At 28.2% G+C, this 22,159-nt stretch overlaps 3 protein-coding genes across 6 annotated transcripts in view; 1 reads left to right on the top strand and 2 right to left on the bottom strand.

Moving 5' to 3' along the window:
- Positions 1-22,159, bottom strand: part of LOC135132499 (2-iminobutanoate/2-iminopropanoate deaminase-like) — a 167,345-nt gene that overhangs the window by 51,101 nt on the left and 94,085 nt on the right. The window contains exon 2 of one of the 3 annotated variants that reach the window (XM_064060621.1): positions 7,468-7,487. The exons of 1 other annotated variant lie outside the window; for it this stretch is intronic. The gene's annotated coding sequence lies outside the window, so the exon portion shown is untranslated. Of the gene's footprint in view, positions 1-7,432; positions 7,488-22,159 lie in introns of all 3 variants that reach the window. One more of the 3 variants, XM_064060620.1, reaches the window with a different exon arrangement.
- LOC135132750 (putative nuclease HARBI1) lies at positions 16,405-17,972 on the top strand. The gene is made up of 4 exons (XM_064060941.1): positions 16,405-16,903; positions 16,959-17,245; positions 17,298-17,495; positions 17,546-17,972. Exons 1-4 carry the CDS (start codon positions 16,701-16,703, stop codon positions 17,938-17,940), a joined length of 1,083 nt encoding a protein of 360 aa, XP_063917011.1. The 5' UTR covers positions 16,405-16,700; the 3' UTR covers positions 17,941-17,972.
- LOC135132751 (uncharacterized) lies at positions 16,670-19,383 on the bottom strand. 2 transcript variants are annotated; one of them, XM_064060943.1, is made up of 4 exons: positions 19,018-19,383; positions 18,552-18,956; positions 18,344-18,502; positions 16,670-18,290 (listed from the first exon to the last, which is right to left on the bottom strand). In XM_064060943.1, exons 2-4 carry the CDS (start codon positions 18,954-18,956, stop codon positions 17,982-17,984), a joined length of 873 nt encoding a protein of 290 aa, XP_063917013.1. In that variant the 5' UTR covers positions 19,018-19,383; the 3' UTR covers positions 16,670-17,981. The 2 variants fall into 2 exon arrangements, with proteins under 2 accessions (XP_063917013.1, XP_063917012.1); XM_064060942.1 differs by having other exon boundaries at positions 18,552-19,383.

The raw sequence follows: 22,159 nt of genomic DNA on the forward strand, positions 1-22,159 counted from the left end.
ATTTTCGGTCGACTTCCTGCGATTTTCGAACGACTTGTAGTTTAATGACAAGTAACTGACAAAAAAAAAGTAGTTGAGATTAGTCAGATACGAGATTTACTTGCTTTTGAATGTTTAAATGTCTTAATGGTTACTTATTCAAGGTAGGTGACTAATTTAAACAAGTTGCAGATTTAAAAATATTGTTACTACCGAAAGTACCCATTCATGGATCCTTCATTATACGAATGGCTAATTATAGCTTATAGCTGTCAGAATTTGAAAAAGTGGGTCTCCCATTTCCGTATTTCCTTCCGTCCGTTTGTCCGTCCGTACGTCCGTCTGTTTATCTGTTGGGGACTACTCAGTAGATTATTGTCCATGTAGTTTTTCAAGATACCTTTATTTTTAATCTTACGTATGTGGTTTTTTGAAAAAATTAAAATTAAAAAAAAATTGCAGTAATCTTTTTTCGAATACAAGTTAATAAATAGAGTTCTAGCATTCAAAATTTTATTATTTCAAGAAGAAATAAAAATTCCACAATTTTGTAAGATTATCAAAAGATTAATGAAAGTGCTAAACGAAAACAGGAAAACTGCATTTCCGTATTGTCGCAACTGCGTTGAAAAAATATTTATATGAATACTATTTTCTGTTTAACGTATACGTGAAAAAAGAGAGTTTCAAGATTCAAAACGTTTGGATTTTTGATTTTACTTTTCACTATTGTAAATTCTAAAATTTCATGGGAATGATTTTGGTATTTAAAATGTTATAATTTCATCAACTTAAGAGTTTTTTATTTTAGGAATTTATATCTTTGAAATTTTAGAACAATACAGTGAACTTTACAATTTTAGTAATTCGCATTTTTCAATTTAAAAATTATACCATTTAAGATCCTCAATTTAGAATAATTTTAATATTTATAAATTTGGGATTCATAATTCAAGAAATTGGGATTCAGACCGATTTATCAAAATAAAAGTATTTTTTATAAGTGCTTAGAATTTCGGCATTGTTTTAGGGTTTAAAAAAATAAAATTTCAGTATTTACAATTTCATTAGGAAAGGAATTTAAAAAACTAAATTTCAGAATTCAAAAATTCTGTATTTTACAGTTTAGTACATATTCAGTGCTGATGACTTCAAGATTTCATGAGTATGATTTTACTTTTTAAAAAATTTATAATTTCATCAATTTAAGAGTTTTCCACTTTACAAAGTTAGGAATTATGATCTCTGACATTTTGGTACAACACACAAAATTTTAGGAATTCTATCTTTTTGAGTTTTAGTTTTTCGAGTTTTAGATTTTAAAATTTATACATTTAAGGATTTAATAATGAAACAAATTAAAAAAACAGAATTTCAGTATTCAAAACTTGGATTTTAGACTTTAGTATTCAGTACTGAAGATTTCATGAGTATGATTTTCGTTTTGGATTTTAGACTTTGGCCTAAAAATTTCAAGAATTCATGAGTTAAAAAAAAAATTCATCAATTTAGGAGTTTTTCAATGTAGGAAATTAGGAATTTTGATCTCTGAAATTTTAAAACAATATACAAAATTTTAGGAATTCAGTATTTTTGAATTTTGGTTTTTAAAATCTAAAATTTAACGATTCTGTAATTAGGATTTAATAATGAAACAAATTAAAAAAAAAAAAACAGAATTTCAGGATTCAAAACTTGGATTTTAGAGTTTGGTATTCAGTACTGAAGATTTCATGAGTATGATTTTCGTTTTGGATTTTAGACTTTGGTCTAAAAATTTCAAGATTTCATGAGTTAAAAAAAATTCATCAATTTAGGAGTTTTTCAATGTAGGAAATTAGGAATTTTGATCTCTGAAATTTTAAAACAATATACAAAATTTTAGGAATTCAGTTTAGTTTTTAAAATTCAAAATTTAACGATTCTGTAATTAGGATTTAATAATGAAACAAATTGAAAAAAAACAGAATTTCAGGATTCAAAACATGGATTTTAGACTTTGGTATTCAGTACTGAAAATTTTAAGATTCCTTGAGTATGATTTCATATTTGAAAAAAAAATTTTTTTTTCAAGTAAAGTTTTCCACTTTGCGAAATTAGGAATTTTTGATCTCTAAAACTTCAGAACAATACCTACACAAAATTTTGGAAATTCAGTATTTTTGAAATTTAGTTTATCGAATTTCAGATTTTAAAACTTGTAAGTTGAAAAATTTGGTAATTATGATTTCATAATGAAACAAATTAAAAAAAAAACAGAACTTCAAAATTCAAAACTTTTGGATTTTATACTTTGGTCTAAAAATGTCAAGATTTCATGAGTTTAAAAAAAATAAAATTTCATCAATTTAAGAGTTTTCCAATTTAGGAAATTAGGAATTATGATGTCTGAAATTTTAGAACAATATGCAAAATTTTAGGAATTCAGTATTTTTGAATTTTAGTTTTTTAAACGTAAAATTTAACGATTCTGTAATTAGGATTTAATAACGAAACAAATTTTAAAAAAACATCAATTTCAGGATGCAAAACTTGAATTTTAGACTTTAAAGATTTTTGAGCATGATTTCATATTTAAAAAAAAATATATAATTTTTTCAAGTTAAGTTTTCCACTTTGCGAAATTAGGAATTTTTGATCTCAGAAAATTTCAAAACAATACCTATACAAAATTTTGGAAATTCAGTATTTTTGAGATTGGGTTTTTCGAATTTCAGATTTTAAAATTTATAAATTGAAATGTCTTGTAATTATGATTTAATTATGAAACAAATTTAAAAAAAAAAAAACAGAACTTTAGAATTCAAAACTACTGGATTTTAGACTTTGGTCTAAAAATGTCAAGATTTCATGAGTTTAAAAAAAAATAAAATTTCATCAATTTAACGGTTTTCCAATTTAGGAAATTAAGAATTTTGATCTCTGAAATTTTAAAACAATATACAAAATTTTAGGAATTCAGTATTTTTTAATTTTAGTTTATAAAATTTAAAATTTAACGATTCTGTAATTAGGATTTAATAATGAAACAAATTAAAATAAACAGAATTTCAGGATGCAAAACTTGGATTTTAGACTTTGGTATTCAGTACTGAAAATTTAAAAATTCTTGAGTATGATTTCATATTTAAAAAAATATAATTTTTTCAAGTTAAGTTTTCCACTTTGCGAAATTGGGAATTTTTGATCTCTGAAATTTCAGAACAATACCTATACAAAATTTTGGAAATTCAGTATTTTTGAATTTTGATTCTGTAATTACGATTTAATAATGAAACAAATTAAAAAAAACAGAATCTCAGGATTCAAAACTTGGATTTTAGACTTTAGTATTCAGTACTGAAGGTTTCAAGATTTCATGACTATGATTTCATTTTTTTTAGGAGTATAATTTTTTCAATTCAAGTTTTTCAGTTAACGAAATTAGGGATTTTTGATCTCTGAAATTTTAGAACAAAATACAAAATTTTATGAATGCCGTTTTTGAATTTTGGTTTTTCGAGCTTCAGAATTTAAAATTTATAGATTTAACGATTCTGTAATTAGAATTTAATAATGAAACAAACTAAAAAACCAGAATTTCAGAATTTAGTATTCAGTACTAAAGATTTCAAAATTTAATGAGCATGATTTTTATTTTTAAAAAATTGTAATTTCAGCACTTTAGAAGTATTCATATTTAGGAAATATGACATTTTGATTTTTGAAATTTCAGAAGAGTATACAAAAGTTTAAAAATTCAGTATTTTTGAATTTTACTTTTTGGAGTTTCAGATTTTAAAATTTATATATTTAGCGATTCTGTATTTAGGATTTAATAATAGAACAAATTCAAACACAAGAATTTCAGGATTCAAAACTTTTGGATTTTCGACTTTACTATTCAGTGCTGAAGATTTCAAAATTTCATGAATATGATTTTAGTTTATAAAAAAATTATAATTTCATCAATTTAAGAGTTTCCCAATTTAGGAAACCCGAAATTTAGATTTTTGGAATTTCAGAACAATATACAAAATTTTGGAAATTCAGTTTTTTTTTTGTTTTAGTTTTTCGAGTTTCCGATTTTAAAATTTATAAATTTAACGATCCTTTAATTAGGATTTAATAATGAAACAAATTAAAAAACCAGAATTCCAGGATTAAAAATTTTTGGATTTTAAACTTTAGTACTCAGTACTGAAGATTTCAAGATTTCATGAGTATGATTTTAGTTTAAAAAAAAAAAATGTAATTTCATCAGTTTAAAAGTTTTCCAATTTAGGAAATCAGGAAATCAAACATTTTGATTTTTGACATTTCAGAACAATATATGTACAAAATTTTAGAAATTCAGTATTTTGAATTTTTGATATTCGAATTTCAGATTTTAATATTTAAAAATTTTGTGATTCTGTAAATAGGATTTAATAATGAAACAAACTAAAAAACCAGAATTTCGGAATTCAAAACATCTGGATTTTAGACTTTAGTATTCAGCACTGAAGATTTCAAGATTTCATGTGTATGATTTTAGTTTAAAAAAATATATAATTTGATCAATTTAAGAGTTTTCCAATTTAGGAAATGGGAAATTTTGATTTTTAAAATTTCAGAACAATTTACAAAATTTCAGTATTTTTGAATTTTAGATTTTCGTATAACAGATTTTTACATTAAAAACTTTTGGATTTTAGACAGTACTGAACATTTCAAAATTACATGAGAATGATTTTAGTTTAAAAAAAATATATAAATTAATCAATTTAAGAGTTTTCACTTTACGAAATTAGGAATTTTGATCTCTGAAATTTTAGAACAATGTACAAAATTTTAGGAATTCAGTATTTTTGAATTTTAGTTTTTCGAGTTTCGGGTTTTAAAATTTATAAATGTAACGATTGTGTAATAAAGATTTAATAATAAAAAAAAAATAAAAAAAAACAGAATTTCAGGATTCAGTACTGAAGATTTCATGAGTATGATTTTAGTTTCAAAAAAATATATAATTTCCTCAATTTAAGAGTTTCCAATTTAGGAAATTAAGAATTTTGATCTCTGAAAATTTTAGAACAATATACAAAATTTTAGGAATTCAGTATTTTTGAATTTTAGATTTTCGAATTTCAGATTTTAAAATTTATAACTTTTGGATTTTTGACTTTCATTCAGTACTGATGATTTCAAAATTTCATGAGAATGATTTTAGTTTTAAAAACATATAATTTTATCAATTTAAGAGTATTCCACTTTACGAGATAAGGAATTTTGATCTCTGAAATTTGAGAACAATATACAAAATTTTAGAAATCCAGTATTTTTGAATTTTAGTTTTTCGATTAAAATTAGAATTTAATAATAAAACGCATATAAAGAACAGAATTTGGGGAATCGAAACTGTTTGAATTTAGACTTTAATTCAGTAGGTACTGAACATTTCAGAATTTTAATCTCTGTTTTTACAAAATTTATAATTTCATCCGTTTTACAGTTTTCTAGTTTAGGAAATCGGGAATGTGGATCTTAGAAATTTCAGAAGAATACACAGAACTTTAGAATTTCAGGAATTCAGCATCTCAGAATTTTAGGTTTCCGAGTTCCAAATTTTAAAATTGAAGATTTAAAAATTAAGGATTCAACAATTGTATTAAATTTTACAATTCAGAACAGTTTGTTAAAATAACAACTATTCTTTAAGGAATTCGGGTTCACAATTTCAGGACCAAAATCTTTAGGAATACAAAATTTAAAATTTCAGTCTGAAGGACTTACAAATTCAACAATCCACACCAATTTCACTTTAACCTAAAGAATTTACCATCAAAATGAACGAATCCTGGTGTTTATTTTTGGAAAAAATTGGAAAACTCGGGGGACCCCTGGTGTTTTTTAAAGAGTGTGAGGGATCCCAGGTTTGAGCGAATTTTAGAAGGCCTGAATGTCTTTTTTAAAGTACGTGATTTGTTTTTCAACGAATTTCAAGCAATCTTGCGGGCACCTCGTGTCAGCGCTTAGTAAAATTTTGTTTAAGTGATTTTAAACCAATTTTCTGCGAAAAGATTTCATTGGAAGAACTCGTTTGGTTCGCAGAACCACGCATAAATCAGTGCAGAGTGATGGCTATCGGGGTTCCAGTTAATGGCCTCTGCTTAAGGCTCCCAGTTCCAAGTGACAATGGAAAGTCTTGAGGGGTACGTGATACCCAACATGTGTTTCATGTTGACGTAAATCGTTTTATCTCGCAGCTACCATAAACACTAATTGTATTTACCTTGTTCATTACTAATGGACATCGGCTCATTAGATCCCAACCTACACGATTTTTTCGAAAAAAAAAAAAAGTGCATTTTTTGAATCCGTAATTACCGTAAACAATTGTCGCTTTTTCCATCGAGTGCTTCTCCTTCCATATTAATATGTTGCAGAAACCATCAATTCACCTTGACATATGCCAGCAGAAATAATGAATCATTTTGCACATTTAATATTCATTTTATGTTTCAAAACACTGAATGCTTTAACGAGTTATTGAATTTCAAATGTATGATAATTTTAAGTGTAGATACTATTGTATATACGGTTTATCGCGTTAACCCATAAATTACCATGTTTTCTAGAGTTTCCTCATGTTTTCGGGGATCTTTGTTCGACTCTTACGACGCTCAGGTGCAACCGAGCGCTCGAAATTTTGGCTCCGGCGACTTTTTTGTTATTTAAATGGCATGGAACTCCTAGAGATAAAACGAGGAAGTCATCAGCTGTGACCTCTTTCGTATCTGTACCAATTAAAAAGCGATCCATTCTTTCGATCCATCGACACCTAAACCAAGCCTATTTTTGCCAAACCCTCGCCCGCTGCAAAATTTATTTGCACAAGTCAAGCTCCGAATCGTTTAAACCATGCGAATAATTTTTTCATTATCTCAAACGGTCTATTTATAGCGGCTTATTGCCAACTCGATGTTTTCGTTCACTAGCCTTGATTATTTCTGTTCGCCCATAATTCTCAGCCCCAATGAAACGACTTTATTCACATTTTCTGCTCCCAATAGTAAACATTTTTTCGGCAATATGGCAAGCAATGCAAAATTATCGGATGTGTTTAGTACTCAAAGATAAGTACCTATTGTGGAGATAGGCTAAACCGTGACGAGAAAAACAAAGTCCAATTTGGTGTAGGTCATTTTTTTGCAAACAGTTGTTTTACATTCGTGTATCTACGCCCTTATAAATTTTCTGTATTTTTTTTATTTGTTTAAAGTTGGTACCGCCTCATGAACTGATATAATAATTGGTCTAACAGTTTAGATATACTTCGCTCTCTCTCAGAAGCGTGTCACCGTGAATATTTGTTTTTTTTTCCATTCAATATCAATACATCTGATAAACGTTATTTACACAGTGAAATTTTCAGATGACGTCATTTTGTCACACGATATTCCTTATTTAGTCCTAAAATTTCACAATTACTCACGACTACTATCAACAGAGGACAGACAGAAACTGGACCTTTTCACACTCTCGGGGTTCTGAAACGTCAAAAAAATTTTTTAGTCATTTGTCAAATGGATCCGACAATAAATACAAAAGAAAATTTAAAAAAACACACAAATTAATCACCAACTGGTCGTCTTCTGGAAAGCACAAACCGGTTCATGAAATTACGAAATTTTTAAATTCCCAAATTTTGAATCCTGAAGATCTTAAACAGAAATTCTGAACTCGAATAAGACACAAATTGGTGTGAATTCTAAAATCTTCTAAAGCTTAAAATTATTGTTCTAAATTAAAGATCATCGTCAATTCTTTGGATTTTTGAAAATCTGAAATTCAAAAGTTCTAAAATACTGAATTCGTAAAATCCTAAAGTTCTATGTACCGCTCTGGAATTTTGAAAATCCAATTGCCCGATTTCCTAAAGTAGAAAACTCTTAAATCGATGAAATTTTAAAATTTTTAAAAACTAAAACCAAATCTATAAAATTTTCAAAACTTCAGTGTTGGAAATTAAAGTCTAAAATCCAAAAATTCTGAATCCTGAAGATCTGTATTTTATATTCACTTTATTATGACATCCTAAATAACGAAATTTTAAATTTTGGAATCCTAAAAATTTTAAAATAGAAATTCTGAACTCGAATAAGACACAAATTGGTGTGAATTCTAAAATCTTCCAAGGCTGAAAATTATTATTTTAAATTAAAGATCACCGTCAATGCTTTGGATTTTTGAAAATCTGAAATTCCAAAGTTCTATAATGCTGAATTCGTAAAATTCTAAAGTTCTATGTACCGCTCCGGAATTTTAAAAATCCAAGCCCCTGATTTCCTAAAGTAGAAAACTCTTAAATTGATGAAATTATAAATTTTATAAAAACTAAAACCAAAGCTATAAAATTTTCAAAACTTCAGTGTTGGAAATTAAAGTCTAAAATCCTAAAATTCTGAATCCTGACGATCCGTTTTTTATATTCATTTTATTATGAAATCCTAAATAACGAAATTTTAAGTTTTGGAATTCTAAAAATTTTAAAACAGAAATTCTGAACTCGAATAAGACACAAATTAGTGTGAATTCTAAAATCTTCTAAAGCTTAAAATTATTATTCTAAATTAGAGATCATCGTCAATTCTTTTGATTTTTGAAAATCTGAAATTCCAAAGTTCTAAAATGCTGAATCCGTAAATTCTAAAGTTCTATGTACCGCTCTGGAATTTTAAAAATCCAAGTCCCTGATTTCCTAAAGTAGAAAACTCTTAAATTGATGAAATTATAAAATTTTTAAAAACTAAAACCAAATCTATAAAATTTTCAAAACTTCAGTGTTGGAAATTAAAGTCTAAAATCGAAAAATTATGAATCCTGAAGATCTCTTTTTTATATTCATTTTATTATGAAATCCTAAATAAAGAAATTTTAAGTTTTGGAATTCTAAAAATTTTAAAACAGAAATTTTGAACTCGAATAAGACACAAATTGGTGTGAATTCTAAAATCTTCAAAAGGTTAAAATTATCATTCCAAATTAAAGATCATCGTCAATTCTTTGGATTTTTGAAAATCTAAAATTCCAAAGTTCTAAAATGCTGAATTCGTAAAATTCTAAAGTTCTATGTACCGCTCCGGAATTTTGAAAATCCAAGCCCCTGATTTCCTAAAGCAGAAAACTCTTAAATTGATGAAATTATAAAATTTTTAAAAACTAAAACAAAACCTATAAAATTTTCAAAACTTCAGTGTTGGAACTTAAAGTATAAAATCCAAAAATTCTGAATCCTGAAGACCTGTTTTTTAAATTCATTTTATTATGACATCCTAAATAACGAAATTTTAAATTTTGGAATCCTAAAAATTTTAAAACAGAAATTCTAAACTCGAATAAGACACAAATTGGTGTGAATTCTAAAATCTTCCAAAGCTTAAAATTATTACCCTAAATTAAAGATCATCGTCGATTCTTTGGATTTTTGAAAATCTAAAATTCCAAAGTTCTATGTACCGCTCCGGAATTTTGAAAATCCAAGCCCCTGATTTCCTAAAGCAGAAAACTCTTAAATTGATGAAATTATAAAATTTTTAAAAACTAAAACCAAACCTATAAAATTTTCAAAATTTCAGTGTTGGAACTTAAAGTATAAAATCCAAAAATTCTGAATCCTGAAGACCTGTTTTTTATATTCATTTTATTATGACATCCTAAATAACGAAATTTTAAATTTTGGAATCCTACAAATTTTAAAACAGAAATTTTGAACTCGAATAAGACACAAATTGGTGTGAATTCTAAAATCTTCCAAAGTTTAAAATTATTATTCTAAATTAAAGAGCATCGTCTATTTTTTGGATTTTTGAAAATCTGAAATTCCAAAGTTCTAAAATGCTGAATTCGTAAAACTATAAAGTTCTATGTACCGCTCTGGAATTTTAAAAATACTAGTCCCTGATTTCCTGAAGCAGAAAACTCTTAAATTGATGACAACATAAAATTTTTAAAAACTAAAACCAAATCTATAAAATTTTCAAAACTTCAGTGTTGGAAATTAAAGCCTAAAATTCAAAGATTTTGAATCCTGAAGATCTGTTTTTTTATATTTGTTTTATAATGACATTCTAAATAACGAAGTTTTAAATTTTGGAATCCTAAAAATTTTAAAGCAGAAATTGTGAATGCGAATAAGACACAAATTGGTGTGAATTCTAAAATCTTCTAAACCTTAAAATCATTATTCCAAATTAAAGATCATCGTCAATTCTTTGGATTTTTGAAAATCTCAAATTCCAAAGTTCTAGAATGCTGAATTCGTAAAATTCTAAAGTTCTATGTACCGCTCTGGAATTTTAAAAATCCAAGTCCCCGATTTCCTAAAGTAGAAAACTCTTAAATTGATGAAATTATAAAGTTTTTAAAAACTAAAACCAAATCTATAAAATTTTCAAAACTTCAGTGTTGAAAATTAAAGTCTAAAATCCAAAAATTCTGCATCCTGAAGATCTGTTTTTATATTCATTCTATTATATAATTGTAAATAACGAAATTTTAAATTTTGGAATCCTAAAAATTTTAAAACAGAAATTCTGATCTCGAATAAGACACAAATTGGTGTGAATTCTAAAATCTTCTAAAGCTGAAAATTATTATTTTAAATTAAAGATCATCGTCAATTCTTCAGATTTTTGAAAATCTAAAATTCCAAAGTTCTAAAATGCTGAATTCGTAAAATTCTAAAGTTCTATGTACCGCTCTGGAATTTTTAAAATCCAAGTCCCTGATTTCCTAAAGTAGAAAACTCTTAAATTGATGAAATTTTAAAATTTTTAAAAACTAGAACCAAATCTATAAAATTTTCAAAACTTCAGTGTTGGAAATTAAAATCCAAAATCCAAAATTCTGAATCCTGAAGATCAGTTTTTTTTATTAATTTTATTAAGAAATCCTAAATAGTGAAATTTTAAATTTTGGAATCCCAAATATTTTAACAGAAATTCTGACGCAAATAACGACAAATTGGTCGGGGTTTTAAATCCTTAAAGTTAGAATCCTACATATTAAATCTTAAAATTATGAATCTAATCTGAAGATCCTAAGGCGTAAAATTTTTAAGTTTTAAAATGCGAAACTCGAAAAACGAGAATTCTAAAATGCTGAATTCTTAAAATTCTAAAGTTCTGTGTATCGTTTTGAAATTTCAAAAATCCAAATTCCTGATTTCCCGAAGGAGAAAACTCTTAAAATCGACGAAATTATAACATTTTTTTTAAACCAAAATCGAACTCACGAAATTCTGAGATGTCCACTACTGAATATAAAAGTCTAAAATCCAAAGATTTGAATTCCGAAAATCTGATTTTATACTCGTGTTATTATTAAAAGCCAAATAAAGAAATTTAAAATTGTTGAATCCTAAAAATTTGAACACAAAACTTCAGAACGTGGATAATGACAAATTGATAGGAATTCTAAAAAATCTTAAATTGTGAATCCTAAATAGTAAATCCTAAAATTATTAATCTAAAATGGAAATCCAGAGTGGTAACATTTTTAAGTTTTAAAATTTGAAACTCGAAAAACCAAAATTCTAGAATGCTGAATTCTTAAAATTCTAAAGTTCTGTGTATAGTTTTGAAATTCCAAAGATCCAAATTCCTGATTTCCCAAAGGAAAAACCCTTAAACCGACGAAATCATAACATTTTTACAAACTAAAATCAAACTCATGAAATTCTGAAATCTTCCGTATTGACTATCAAAGTCCAAAATCCAAAAGTTTTGAAGCCTGAAACTCTGATTTTACATTCGTTTTTTGTTATATTAAAATCCTAAATAGTGAAATTTTAAATTTTTGAATTCTAAATATTCTAACATAGAAATTCTGAACGCAATTAACGACAAATTTGTGGCAGTTTTAAAATCTTAAATTATTAATCCTACATATTAAATCATAAAATTATGAATCTCATCTGAAGATCCTAAGTCGTAAAATTTGTAAGGTTTACAATGCGAAACTCGAAAAACGAAAATCCTAAAATGCTGAAATCTTAAAATTCCAAAGTTCTGTGTGTCGTTTTGAAATTTCAAAGATCCAATTTCCTGATTTCCCGAAGGAGAAAACTCTTAAAACCGACGAAATTATAACACTTTTTTTTTAAACTAAAATCGAACTGACGAAATTCTGAGATCTTCACTACTGAATATAAAAGTCTAAAATCCAAAGTTTTGAATTCTCAAAATCTGATTTTATACTCGTATTATTATTAAAAGCTAAATAATGAAATTTAAAATTTTGGAATCCTAAAAATATGAGCACAAAAATTCAGAACGTAAATAATGACAAATTGGTGGGAGTTCTAAAAAATCTTAAATTGTGAATCCTAAATATTAAATCCTAAAATTATGAAAATAAACTGAATATCGTGAGTGGTAAAATTTTAAGTTTTAAAATTTGAAACTCCAAAAACTAAAATTCTAAAATGCCGAATTCTTAAAATTCCAGTTGTCTTTTGTTCTGAAATTTCAAAGCCCCAAATTCCTGATTTCCTAAGAAAAAAAAGTAAAAAACTCTTAAACCGACGAAATCTTAACATTTATTCACAAATTAAAATCTTCTGACCTGAATATGAGAAAGCCTAAGATCCGAAAGTTTTGAAATCTGAAAGTCTGATTTTATATTCGGTTTTTTTATCACAATTCTAAATAATGAAATTTTAAATTTTGGAATCCTAAATGTTTTAACATAGAAATTCTGAACGCAAATAACGACAATTTGGTCGGAGTTTTAAATCCTTAAAGTATGAATCCTGCATATTAAATCTTAAAATTATGAAAATAATCTGAAGATCCTAAGTTGTACAATTTTTAAGTTTTACAATGCGAAACTCAAAAAATGAAAATTCTAAAATGCTGAATTCTTAAAATTCTAAAATTCTGTGTCGTTATGAAATTTCAAAGATCCAATTTCCTGATTTCCCGAAGGAGAAAACTCTTAAAACCGACGAAATTATGACACATTATTTTTTTTTAACCAAATCGAACTGATGGAATTCTGAGATCTTCACTACTGAATATAAAAGTCTAAAATCCAAAGTTTTGAATTCTCAAAATCTGATTTTATGCTCGTGTTATTATTAAAAGCCAAATAATTAAAATTTTGGAATCCTAAAACTATGAGCACAAAAATTCAGAACATAAATAATGACAAATTGGTGGGAATTCTAAAAAATCTTAAATAGTGAATTCTAAATATTAAATCCTAAAATTATTAATCTAAACTGGAAATCCACAGTGGTAACATTTTTAACTTTTAAAATCCGAAACTCGAAAAACGAAAATTCTAAAATGTTGAAGTTCTAAAGTTCTGTGTATCATTTTGAAATTTCAAAAATCCAAATTCCTGATTTCCCGAAGGAAAAAACTCTTAAAATTGACGAAATTATTTATAAAATTTTCAGAAATTAAAATCAAAATCATGAAATTCGGAAATCTTCACTGTTGAATATTACAGTCCAAAATCCAAAAGTTTTGAATCCTGAAAATCTGATTTTATATTCATGTTATTATTTTAACATAGAAATTCTGAAAACGAATAATGATAATAATTGTTAGGAATTCCAAGATCTTAAGCCGTAAAATTTTAAAATTTCAAACTCAAAAAAAATTTGTTAGTCAATTCCCAAAATCCAAAATTCTGTGTACCGTCCTTAAATTTCAACGATCAAAATCTCTGATTTTCTAAGATCAAAAAAATGGACGAAATAAAATCTTTAAAAACTAGAACCATAACCAGGAATTGAATGTTTAGTACTTGACATTAAAGTTAGAAACCCAACATTTTTTAACCCTTTTATTATTTTCATTTCACCTAGCAATAAAATTTTCAAATTTTGAAAATTCCAACATGAGTTCCTGAAATTTTGAAAAACTAAAATCATGAAATTTGACACTGGCCACGTTGCCAGTTGTATTTTCGAAAAAACATTCTTGTTCTTGGATTTTTCAATTTGAATAAATAACGTAAAATAGAACAACAACACTCTAGAATTTCAAATAAAATTAGGTTACGGCAAAATACGCCGTAAATTTAAACGCATATTTAATGCACTTGCGTCAAACCCCACGACATTACCGACTTCGATGATGTTTCCAATGTAAATCAACAGGTAGTGAAGCTTTAATATGTAGGCAGGTAAAACTGGACCGTTTTGATTAATCACCAACAAATCTACTTTACGTCAAAAATTCCTACGCTTAACAAAACCCTAATCCATAGATTAAACTTCATCGAATTACGTCTCCATCCTCCCGATTCTCCTCCCGACTCAAATTTCCCCAAAACCACCAATTCATAGTGTTGTAGGAAGCCGGCAAGTTACTCAACAAATCCGAGTCTGCCTATAGCCGAGCCAAAAAAAAGTACCACAACCGGTTCGAAAATAGTGGTGCTCATGGCTTCTGGCTGTCTTCTTCTTAGACACTGTAATAAACGAACCTGTTTGCAAATCCGGTAGGACCTGACGACCGGATGACCTCTCAGAAAAATCATGTAACCATTAATGATGCTCTAACCGGGAAATATAAATCGAAATAGCAAAAAACTCCTTTGCAAAACGATAGAATCAGTGAAGACTCATCGCCGATTATTATGTAGCTAATGGTCTTTGTAATGAGTTCAGCCGAGTGACTGGGAAAATCTGAAAGGGTACGTGATGCAAGACAGGTCGACGGCGAGGCGTAAAATTCGAGCTTAACGCCCTAGGGGGTAAAGATTACAACTGCGAGTGAAAAATCGCCAAGTCAAGGAAGCTCGCTCAAAAATTTTTAATAGCCACTTTAGAAGCCGTAGAAAGTCCTTTAACCCAAATTTTGGTAATAAAACCTCTGCTGAGTCGAAATTTCAACAAGAATCGTAAACGAAGATTTTCATAATCATAACGCTTCAAACAACAACTTGTGAAATCTCGTGAATATTTTACAATTATGGCTGACACACGTGGTGGAAAGATGTTTTTGGAAACGATAGTCGCTGCGGCCGTAAAAACCTGAAGACGCCCCTGCCCCGTTTTCGGTACAATATAATCCATCCTTTGTTCGAAAAAGACGAAAATCCCCCAAAAAAGCGCCACAACAAAAGTGAAGACATTCGTCGAGAACTTATTAAACGGTGTGAATAAATAAATTTAATGCCTACTGGTTTGCTACTGTTCCTCAGAACTTGAAAATCTGGAACAACCACATTGTAGTCCTACCGCGTCAACGCATGAGTGCACCGGTCGAGCCAATCGCCAGCACCGAATTTTCTCGAACCCGGCTCGATTGGCTGCATACAATCACGAAAAAATGTCAATGTCACGTGACAATTTTGAAACCTGACTCACGCTTTGTTATCGCGCCAAGCGTGAATTCTTAAGTGTTGTTAAAAAAATCCCACACATGACAAGGAATACTTACTCGATGCAGAACTGTAAAAACAGTCATAAATTCTATATGAAAACAATCGATTTAGATAAATATTATCAAATAAATAGCAAGTAAACTAACGATAAGACAATAGTGAATTGCAAATGTTATAACAAATTCCGTAACGATGAGTCATGAAGACGCTTTGAAAGTCAAATGGGGTATTGATAATATTCAAACGAAGGCGATTTTTAAATTAAAAGGCTAAAAATAAAAGGGAATATATTAGTGGCGAAAACAAAAAACATGTTTTCTGGTAGAGTTAAAAAAGATTGGTATCTTATCTCGTTCGGATTCGAGATGACGTGGTGTTGTTAAATCACGTTATGTTGATCAGTGGAACACATGATTATTTGATATTTATTTTAAAATTACTTTTGTGGAGAAGATTCTAGAAGTTCGTGGTTTCTAACACGTTTGAGGCTATAGATTCTTGTAGTTATGATAAAGAAGTTTAAAATTTTCAATTCAAAGTTATATTAGGCACAATGAAACCATTATCAAAATTTTCTAAATTTTAAATATATCGCGAATGTACTCAGAAGACTAAATTATATAGAAATTTGAAAGTGCTAAAAATAAAATTTTCAAAATTTTAAGAATTTCTGAATTTCAAATTACCGCAAATATACCTACTAAAAACAAAATTTTGCTTATAATGTGCATAATTACCGTGATTTGAGAAAATTTTATAAATTTTTAATCTTCTACCACTAAAAATTGCAAATTTAGAACTAAAGGTTTTTTCAGGATTCAAAAATTGTAGCAATTCGAAAATAATTTGCCTCTAAAAGTAATATAATTTTAATGTTCCAGAAGATTTTGGTCATGTTATCTGGGAATTCAAAATTTTGGACACACCTTTGAAAATCCAAATATTGAAGTTTTTATTATTTTTGAAATTTTGTGAATGTCCAGTAACTGCCGTAATTTTAAAAAATCTCATAAATTGTAAATATTCTAGTACCAAAAATTTCAAAAAGAGATCTAATGCCCATTTGCACCAACGTTAGCAGTAAGCATTGCTTAGCTAAGCAATTCTTAAAAGTAACTACTTCTTAAATTGTACAGTTGTTGCACCGTCACTGCTTAGACTCTACTTAACCAAGTAATACTTAGTTGGGGAATTGTGTAAAAGTTTCATTTCTATTGGCAACACTGACGTTTGTTGTTATTGGAACATCAAAAATTTTAGGTTAGTTTGTTGTGTGTACGACAGTCAATGACACCGCGCGTATGTAGTTGTGATATTGTTGAATTAATTTTATGTGGTGTTGAATGTGTGTTTAAAAAATGGATGTGTTCGACGCGTACGAGGATGACTTAGAAGTCATTGAAATTGTTGAGATGGGAATTCCACGGCAGATGTACACTAGAGCTGATCATTTCTATGGTTTACCAGAGCTTCAATTTTTCCAAAGATTTCGACTAACAAAACCAACAGTTTTACATTTATTAACGTTAATTGAAGAACGTTTGGAATTTCCTACAGACAGGTAAAAGTGGTTAAAAAATTTAATGTGTAAATATATTATGATTTGATCATTACAGAAATCAGGCGGTGTCACCTATAAATCAGCTGCTTACTACATTACGATTCTTTGCAAGCGGGGGCCATTTGAGTACAGTAGCGGACTATATGGGAATGCACATCTCAACTGTGTCGAGAATAATTAGACGTGTATCGGACGCTATAGCAAGGCTTTACCACCATTTTATTAAGATGCCCCAAACTCTCATGGAGCAAAGGCTTATTCAAAATGGTTTTTTTGACATCGCGAGATTCCCAAGAGTGATTGGGGCCATTGATTGCACTCATATCAAAATTGAATCACCAGGTAAAGATTTAAAAAACCAAAAACACATTCTTTTCATTGGAACGTTTTTAAGGTGGAGAAAATGCTGAAGTTTTTCGCAATCGGAAAGATTATTTTTCAATTAACGTTCAAGCCATGTGTAATGCGAATATGGAGTTTACAAACGTAGTTGCTCGGTGGCCTGGTTCTACTCATGATATGACCATTTTCAATAACTCGATTTTACGAGCAAATTTTGAGAATGGAGATTATCCAAATTGTATAATATTGGGTAAGTTTCAGTTTTTAATATGTGTAAAAATACATTGCATTTGTTTTCAGGTGATGGTGGCTATGGTGTAAGACACTATTTTTTTACACCATTATTAAATCCACACACTCAAGAAGAGCAGTTGTATAATGAAGCTCATATTCGTACAAGAAATGTCATCGAAAGAACTTTTGGTGTCTGCAAACGAAGATTTCCTGTGCTAGCATATGGATGTCGATTAAAAAAAGAAACTGTTTTGAGTATTATAATTGCGTGTGCAGTCCTGCATAATATAGCTCGACAAATGGGTGAAGATGAACCTCCTCTCCCAGCTGACATTAACCAGCATGAACTGCAGCGACTTATTGAAGATGGTCAAATACCAGAGGTCAATGTTATTGACAACCAAAGGAGGGGCAGTGAAATTAGAAGAAATTTTATAACAAATTTTTTTGGAAATTTATAAATTTAACAAATAAATGTTTTATTAATATTTTATTTTATATTTTATTGTTTTTCCGTATTATCCTGTTTCAGTTTTCTCAGCTGCTCCTTTTTTATTTCAATATCTAGTTCTAAAATTTGCTTTCGAAGCAAAAATTCAACTTGCTTTCTTTCTTCGTCATGTTTTTGTCCTTCGAGTTGTGCCTCAACTAACTCCATTTTCTTTGTAGCTAGTTCGTCGTAAGTTTTCGACAAATGGCTGGAATGTAGTGCTGTTATTGTTGGCCTCCTCCTATTAATGACTGTTTGTAACTCCTTTGATTTCTTTTTTTTCAGGTGTTCAACTTTATAATCACCCCAGTCAGCTTTAAACTGCAATTAATTAATATATATAACAGATGATAACCAACACAGAAAAAGCTTACATTTGCATTTTCTTCCCCTTGGTCATATGTATCAGAAAACACTCGTTTTTTTGTTTTGTGAACCTCATCCATTGCTTCAGGTATGTGTGGAGAAGAGGTGGCAATGGGCACCACATTATCGTTTTCATGGTCTTCGTTATCTTCTTCACCTATAGTTTGCTATAAAAAAAAAAAATAAGACCAATTTTTATGATGCTGTTCAACTTACAAATAATTCACTATCCCCGCCGTATTGAGTTTCCAGTCCATACACTGAATTCTCATCCATGGTGGCTAACGTTAGCTGCAGGTATGGATCCTCACATTTTGAAGATGAAGGACCACCTCCTGTTTTTCGCATAAACACTTTTTTATCGGCCACTTCTTTTCGCACTTCTTTTTTTTTATTTGTGTAAAATTTTTGTAATGAGGTTACACTCCTCATGGCACCGCTAGGACTACATGAATTAAATTTATTCGTTAGTTCTTCCCAGCACCGCTGCTTCTCCTTATTTGTAACAGCGTCCGTTTTTTTATTTTCTATAATATGACGCTGTTCACTGATTAATGTTAAGACAAAGGTCTTTTCATCTGCCGTAAAATTTGCTCCACGCTGGCGCTTTGTATTATTCATCTGAAAATAAAACATATGTACATAATTCTTTACAACAAAACGTTGTAATTGTGGTACATACCTTCTTTATATTATTTTTTGTCTTGTTAGAACTTTATTCCACACTTTTCACCGCTGATTACAAAACACTCACGAACGCTGCTACTGTTGAAAGGTTGAAATGGCAAATGGCTGAAATGATTGCAAAATTGCAAATTTTCGATTTCCAAAACCATCATCCAATAGAAACGAAGTATTGTTCCGTTACTATGGCTACCGCACATGCGTTGTATCGTTGTGTCTCGTTAAGCACTGCTTACAAATTTAAGCCACAGGTAAACGGGCACTTAAATTAAGGATTTCTTAGAAGGCTTTAAGAGAGAGTTAACCGTTGGTGCAACGCATTCTTAGTTTTAAGAAAAGCTTAAATTTTAAGTACCTGACTTAAACGTTGGTGCAAATGGGCATAAATCTTTTACTTGGGTTTTCAAAAATTGTAGAAAATCGAAAATCGTTTGATACTACAAGAAATAAAACATTTAAGTATTGCAGATTTAACACTATTTTGGAATCTCAAATTTCTGAAAACTTAAAAATAACAAAAGTTTTAAAAATCAAAATTTTCGTAACAATTGAAATTTTGTGAAATTCCAGGTTCCAAATGTCTTCTAAACATACTAAGAACAAAGTTATGGTTTACTTTAGGACTCCAATAAAATTGGAAAGCGTTTGATTCTAAAAGTAATATAAATATTGAAAGTCCATAAAAGTTTTGCAAAATCATTTTGTAGTCCATAATTTCCGGAAATTTGAAAGTACTAAAAATGAAAATTTCGACAATTTTTGTAAATTTCATGATTTTCCAAGTTCCAAAAGTGCTCTTCTCAATCCACTAAAAAGGAATTATGCTTATAATGTGCATTATCGCTTTATTCTAAAAGTAACACAATATTTAAGTCTAGAAAATTTTAGTGGCATTATTTTGGAATATCAAATTTTTGAAAGTTTGAAGGTGCCAAAAATGAAAGGTTTCGAAATCTTGTGAATTTTCAAGTTCCAAAGTGCTGTAAATACACTAAGAACGAATTACAACTGAAAATTCGGAAAAGTGATCCAAAAAAATTTAAGTTAGGACTCCAAAAATGATGGAAAGTTGAAAATCGTTGAATTCTAAAAGTACTAAAATATTGAAAGTCCAAACAAAAAGCAAAATTATCTTGAAATAAATAATTTCTGGAAATTTGGAACTACTAAAAATGAAAATTTTAGCAATTCACGAAATTTCATGATTTTCCAAGTCCCAAAAATGTCCTAAATACACTAAATAGGAAATTATGCTCATAACCTGTTTGAATATGTTCTGTAACAGCAACGAATTGAGAGAATTTCGTAAATTCGACATCTTCTACTATACCATAGCAAAAATTTAAAAAAAAGATGTAAAAAATTAATTTTACGACTCCAAAAATAATAGAAATTCGAAAATCATTTGATTTTAAAAGTAACAAAATATTTAAAAGTGAAGACAATTATCTTGGATTCTCAAATTTTTGGAAATTTTAAAGTGCTAAAAATGAAAAATTTTAGGAATTTTTGAAATTTTGTGAACTTGCAAGTTCCAAAAGTGTTGTAAATACACCAAGGACCAAATTATGCTTACAATATTTAGGAATTGTATTTACTAACCATAATGAATTAAGAAAATTTCGCAATGTGTAAATATTTTACAACTGAAAATTAGAAAAAGAGATCCAAAAACATGTTACTTTAGAACTCCAAACATGCTATAAATTCGAAAATCCTGGAATTTTAAGAGTAATGAAATATTAAAAGTCCAAAAAAAGTAAAATTATCTTATCGGTTATAATTTCTGGAAATTTGAAACTACTAAACATAAAAATTTTAGTATTTTCGAAATTTCATTATTTTCCAAGTCCCAAAAGTGCCCGTCTAAATACACTAAATGGGACATTATGTTCATAACCTGTTTGAATATGTTCTGTAACAGCAACGAATTGAGAAAATTTCGTAAAATCTACATCTTCTACTATACCATAGTAAAAATTTCAAAAAAAAGATGTAAAAAAAAATATTTTACGACTCGAAAAATAATAAAAATTCGAAAATCATTTGATTTTAAAAGTAACAAAATATTTACAAGTGAAGACAATTATCTTGGATTCTCAAATTTTTGGAAATTTTAAAGCGCTAAAAATGAAAAATTTGTGAATTTTTTAAATTTTGTGAATTTGCAAGTTCCAAAAGTGTTGTAAATACACTAAGAAAGAAATTATGCTTATAATATTTAAGAATTGTATTTATTTACCGTAATGAATTAAGAAAATTTCGCAATGTGTAAATAGTTTATAACTGAAAATTAGAAAAAGAGATCGAAAAAATGTTACTTTAGAACTCCAAAAATGATACAAAATCGAAAATCCTTGAATTTTAAAAGTAATGAAATATTAAAAGTCAAAAAAAAAGTAAAATTATCTTATAGGCTATAATTTCTGGAAATTTGAAACTACTAAAAATGAAAATTTTAGCAATTTTCGAAATTTCATGATTTTCCTAGTCCCAAAAGTGCCCTTTTAAATACACTAAATAGGAAATTATGCTCATTACCTGTTTGAATATGTTCTGTAACAGCAACGAATTGAGAGAATTTCGTAAATTCTACATCTTCTACTATACTATAATAAAAATTTCAAAAAAGATGTAAAAAAATTATTTTACGACTGCAAAAATAATAGAAATTCGAAAATCATTTCATTTTAAAAGTAACAAAATATTTAAAAGTCAAGACAATTATCTTGGCTTCTCAAATTTTTGGAAATTTAAAAGTGCTAAACATGAAAAATTTGGAAATTTTTGAAATTTTGCAAATTCCAAAAGTGCTGTAAATACACCAAGAACGAAATTATGCTAATAGTATTTAGGAATTGTATTTTCTAACCATAATGAATTAAGAAAATTTCGCAATGTGTAAATACTTTAAAACTGAAAATCAGAAAAAAAGATCCAAAAAAATGTTACTTTAGAACTTCAAAAATGCTATAAATTCGAAAATCCTGGAATTTTAAAAGCAATGAATTATTAAAAGTGCAAAAAAAAAGTAAAATTATCTTATAGGCTATAATTTCTGGAAATTTGAAACTTCTAAAAATGAAAATTTTAACAATTTTCGAAATTTCATGATTTTCCAAGTCCGAAAAGTGCCCGTC

This window comes from Zophobas morio, unplaced genomic scaffold (genome assembly GCF_036711695.1).
Source record: "Zophobas morio isolate AGI-343-1 ecotype UQ-CSIRO unplaced genomic scaffold, CSIRO_AGI_Zmor_V1 ptg000021l, whole genome shotgun sequence".
Lineage (NCBI taxonomy): Eukaryota > Metazoa > Arthropoda > Insecta > Coleoptera > Tenebrionidae > Zophobas > Zophobas morio.

Bases quoted from the DNA above. Each gene is read 5' to 3' on its own strand.
- LOC135132750 (XM_064060941.1), top strand. From the start codon at position 16,701: ATGGATGTGTTCGACGCGTACGAGGATGACTTAGAAGTCATTGAAATT. The intron at 16,904-16,958 runs GTAAAAGTGGTT...TGATCATTACAG, and splicing joins TTGGAATTTCCTACAGACAG to AAATCAGGCGGTGTCACCTA. The intron at 17,246-17,297 runs GTAAAGATTTAA...AACGTTTTTAAG, and splicing joins TATCAAAATTGAATCACCAG to GTGGAGAAAATGCTGAAGTT.
- LOC135132751 (XM_064060942.1), bottom strand. From the start codon at position 18,971: ATGTTTTATTTTCAGATGAATAATACAAAGCGCCAGCGTGGAGCAAAT. The intron at 18,503-18,551 runs GTAAGTTGAACA...TTTTTTTTATAG, and splicing joins GCGGGGATAGTGAATTATTT to CAAACTATAGGTGAAGAAGA. The intron at 18,291-18,343 runs GTAAGCTTTTTC...AATTAATTGCAG, and splicing joins AAGGGGAAGAAAATGCAAAT to TTTAAAGCTGACTGGGGTGA.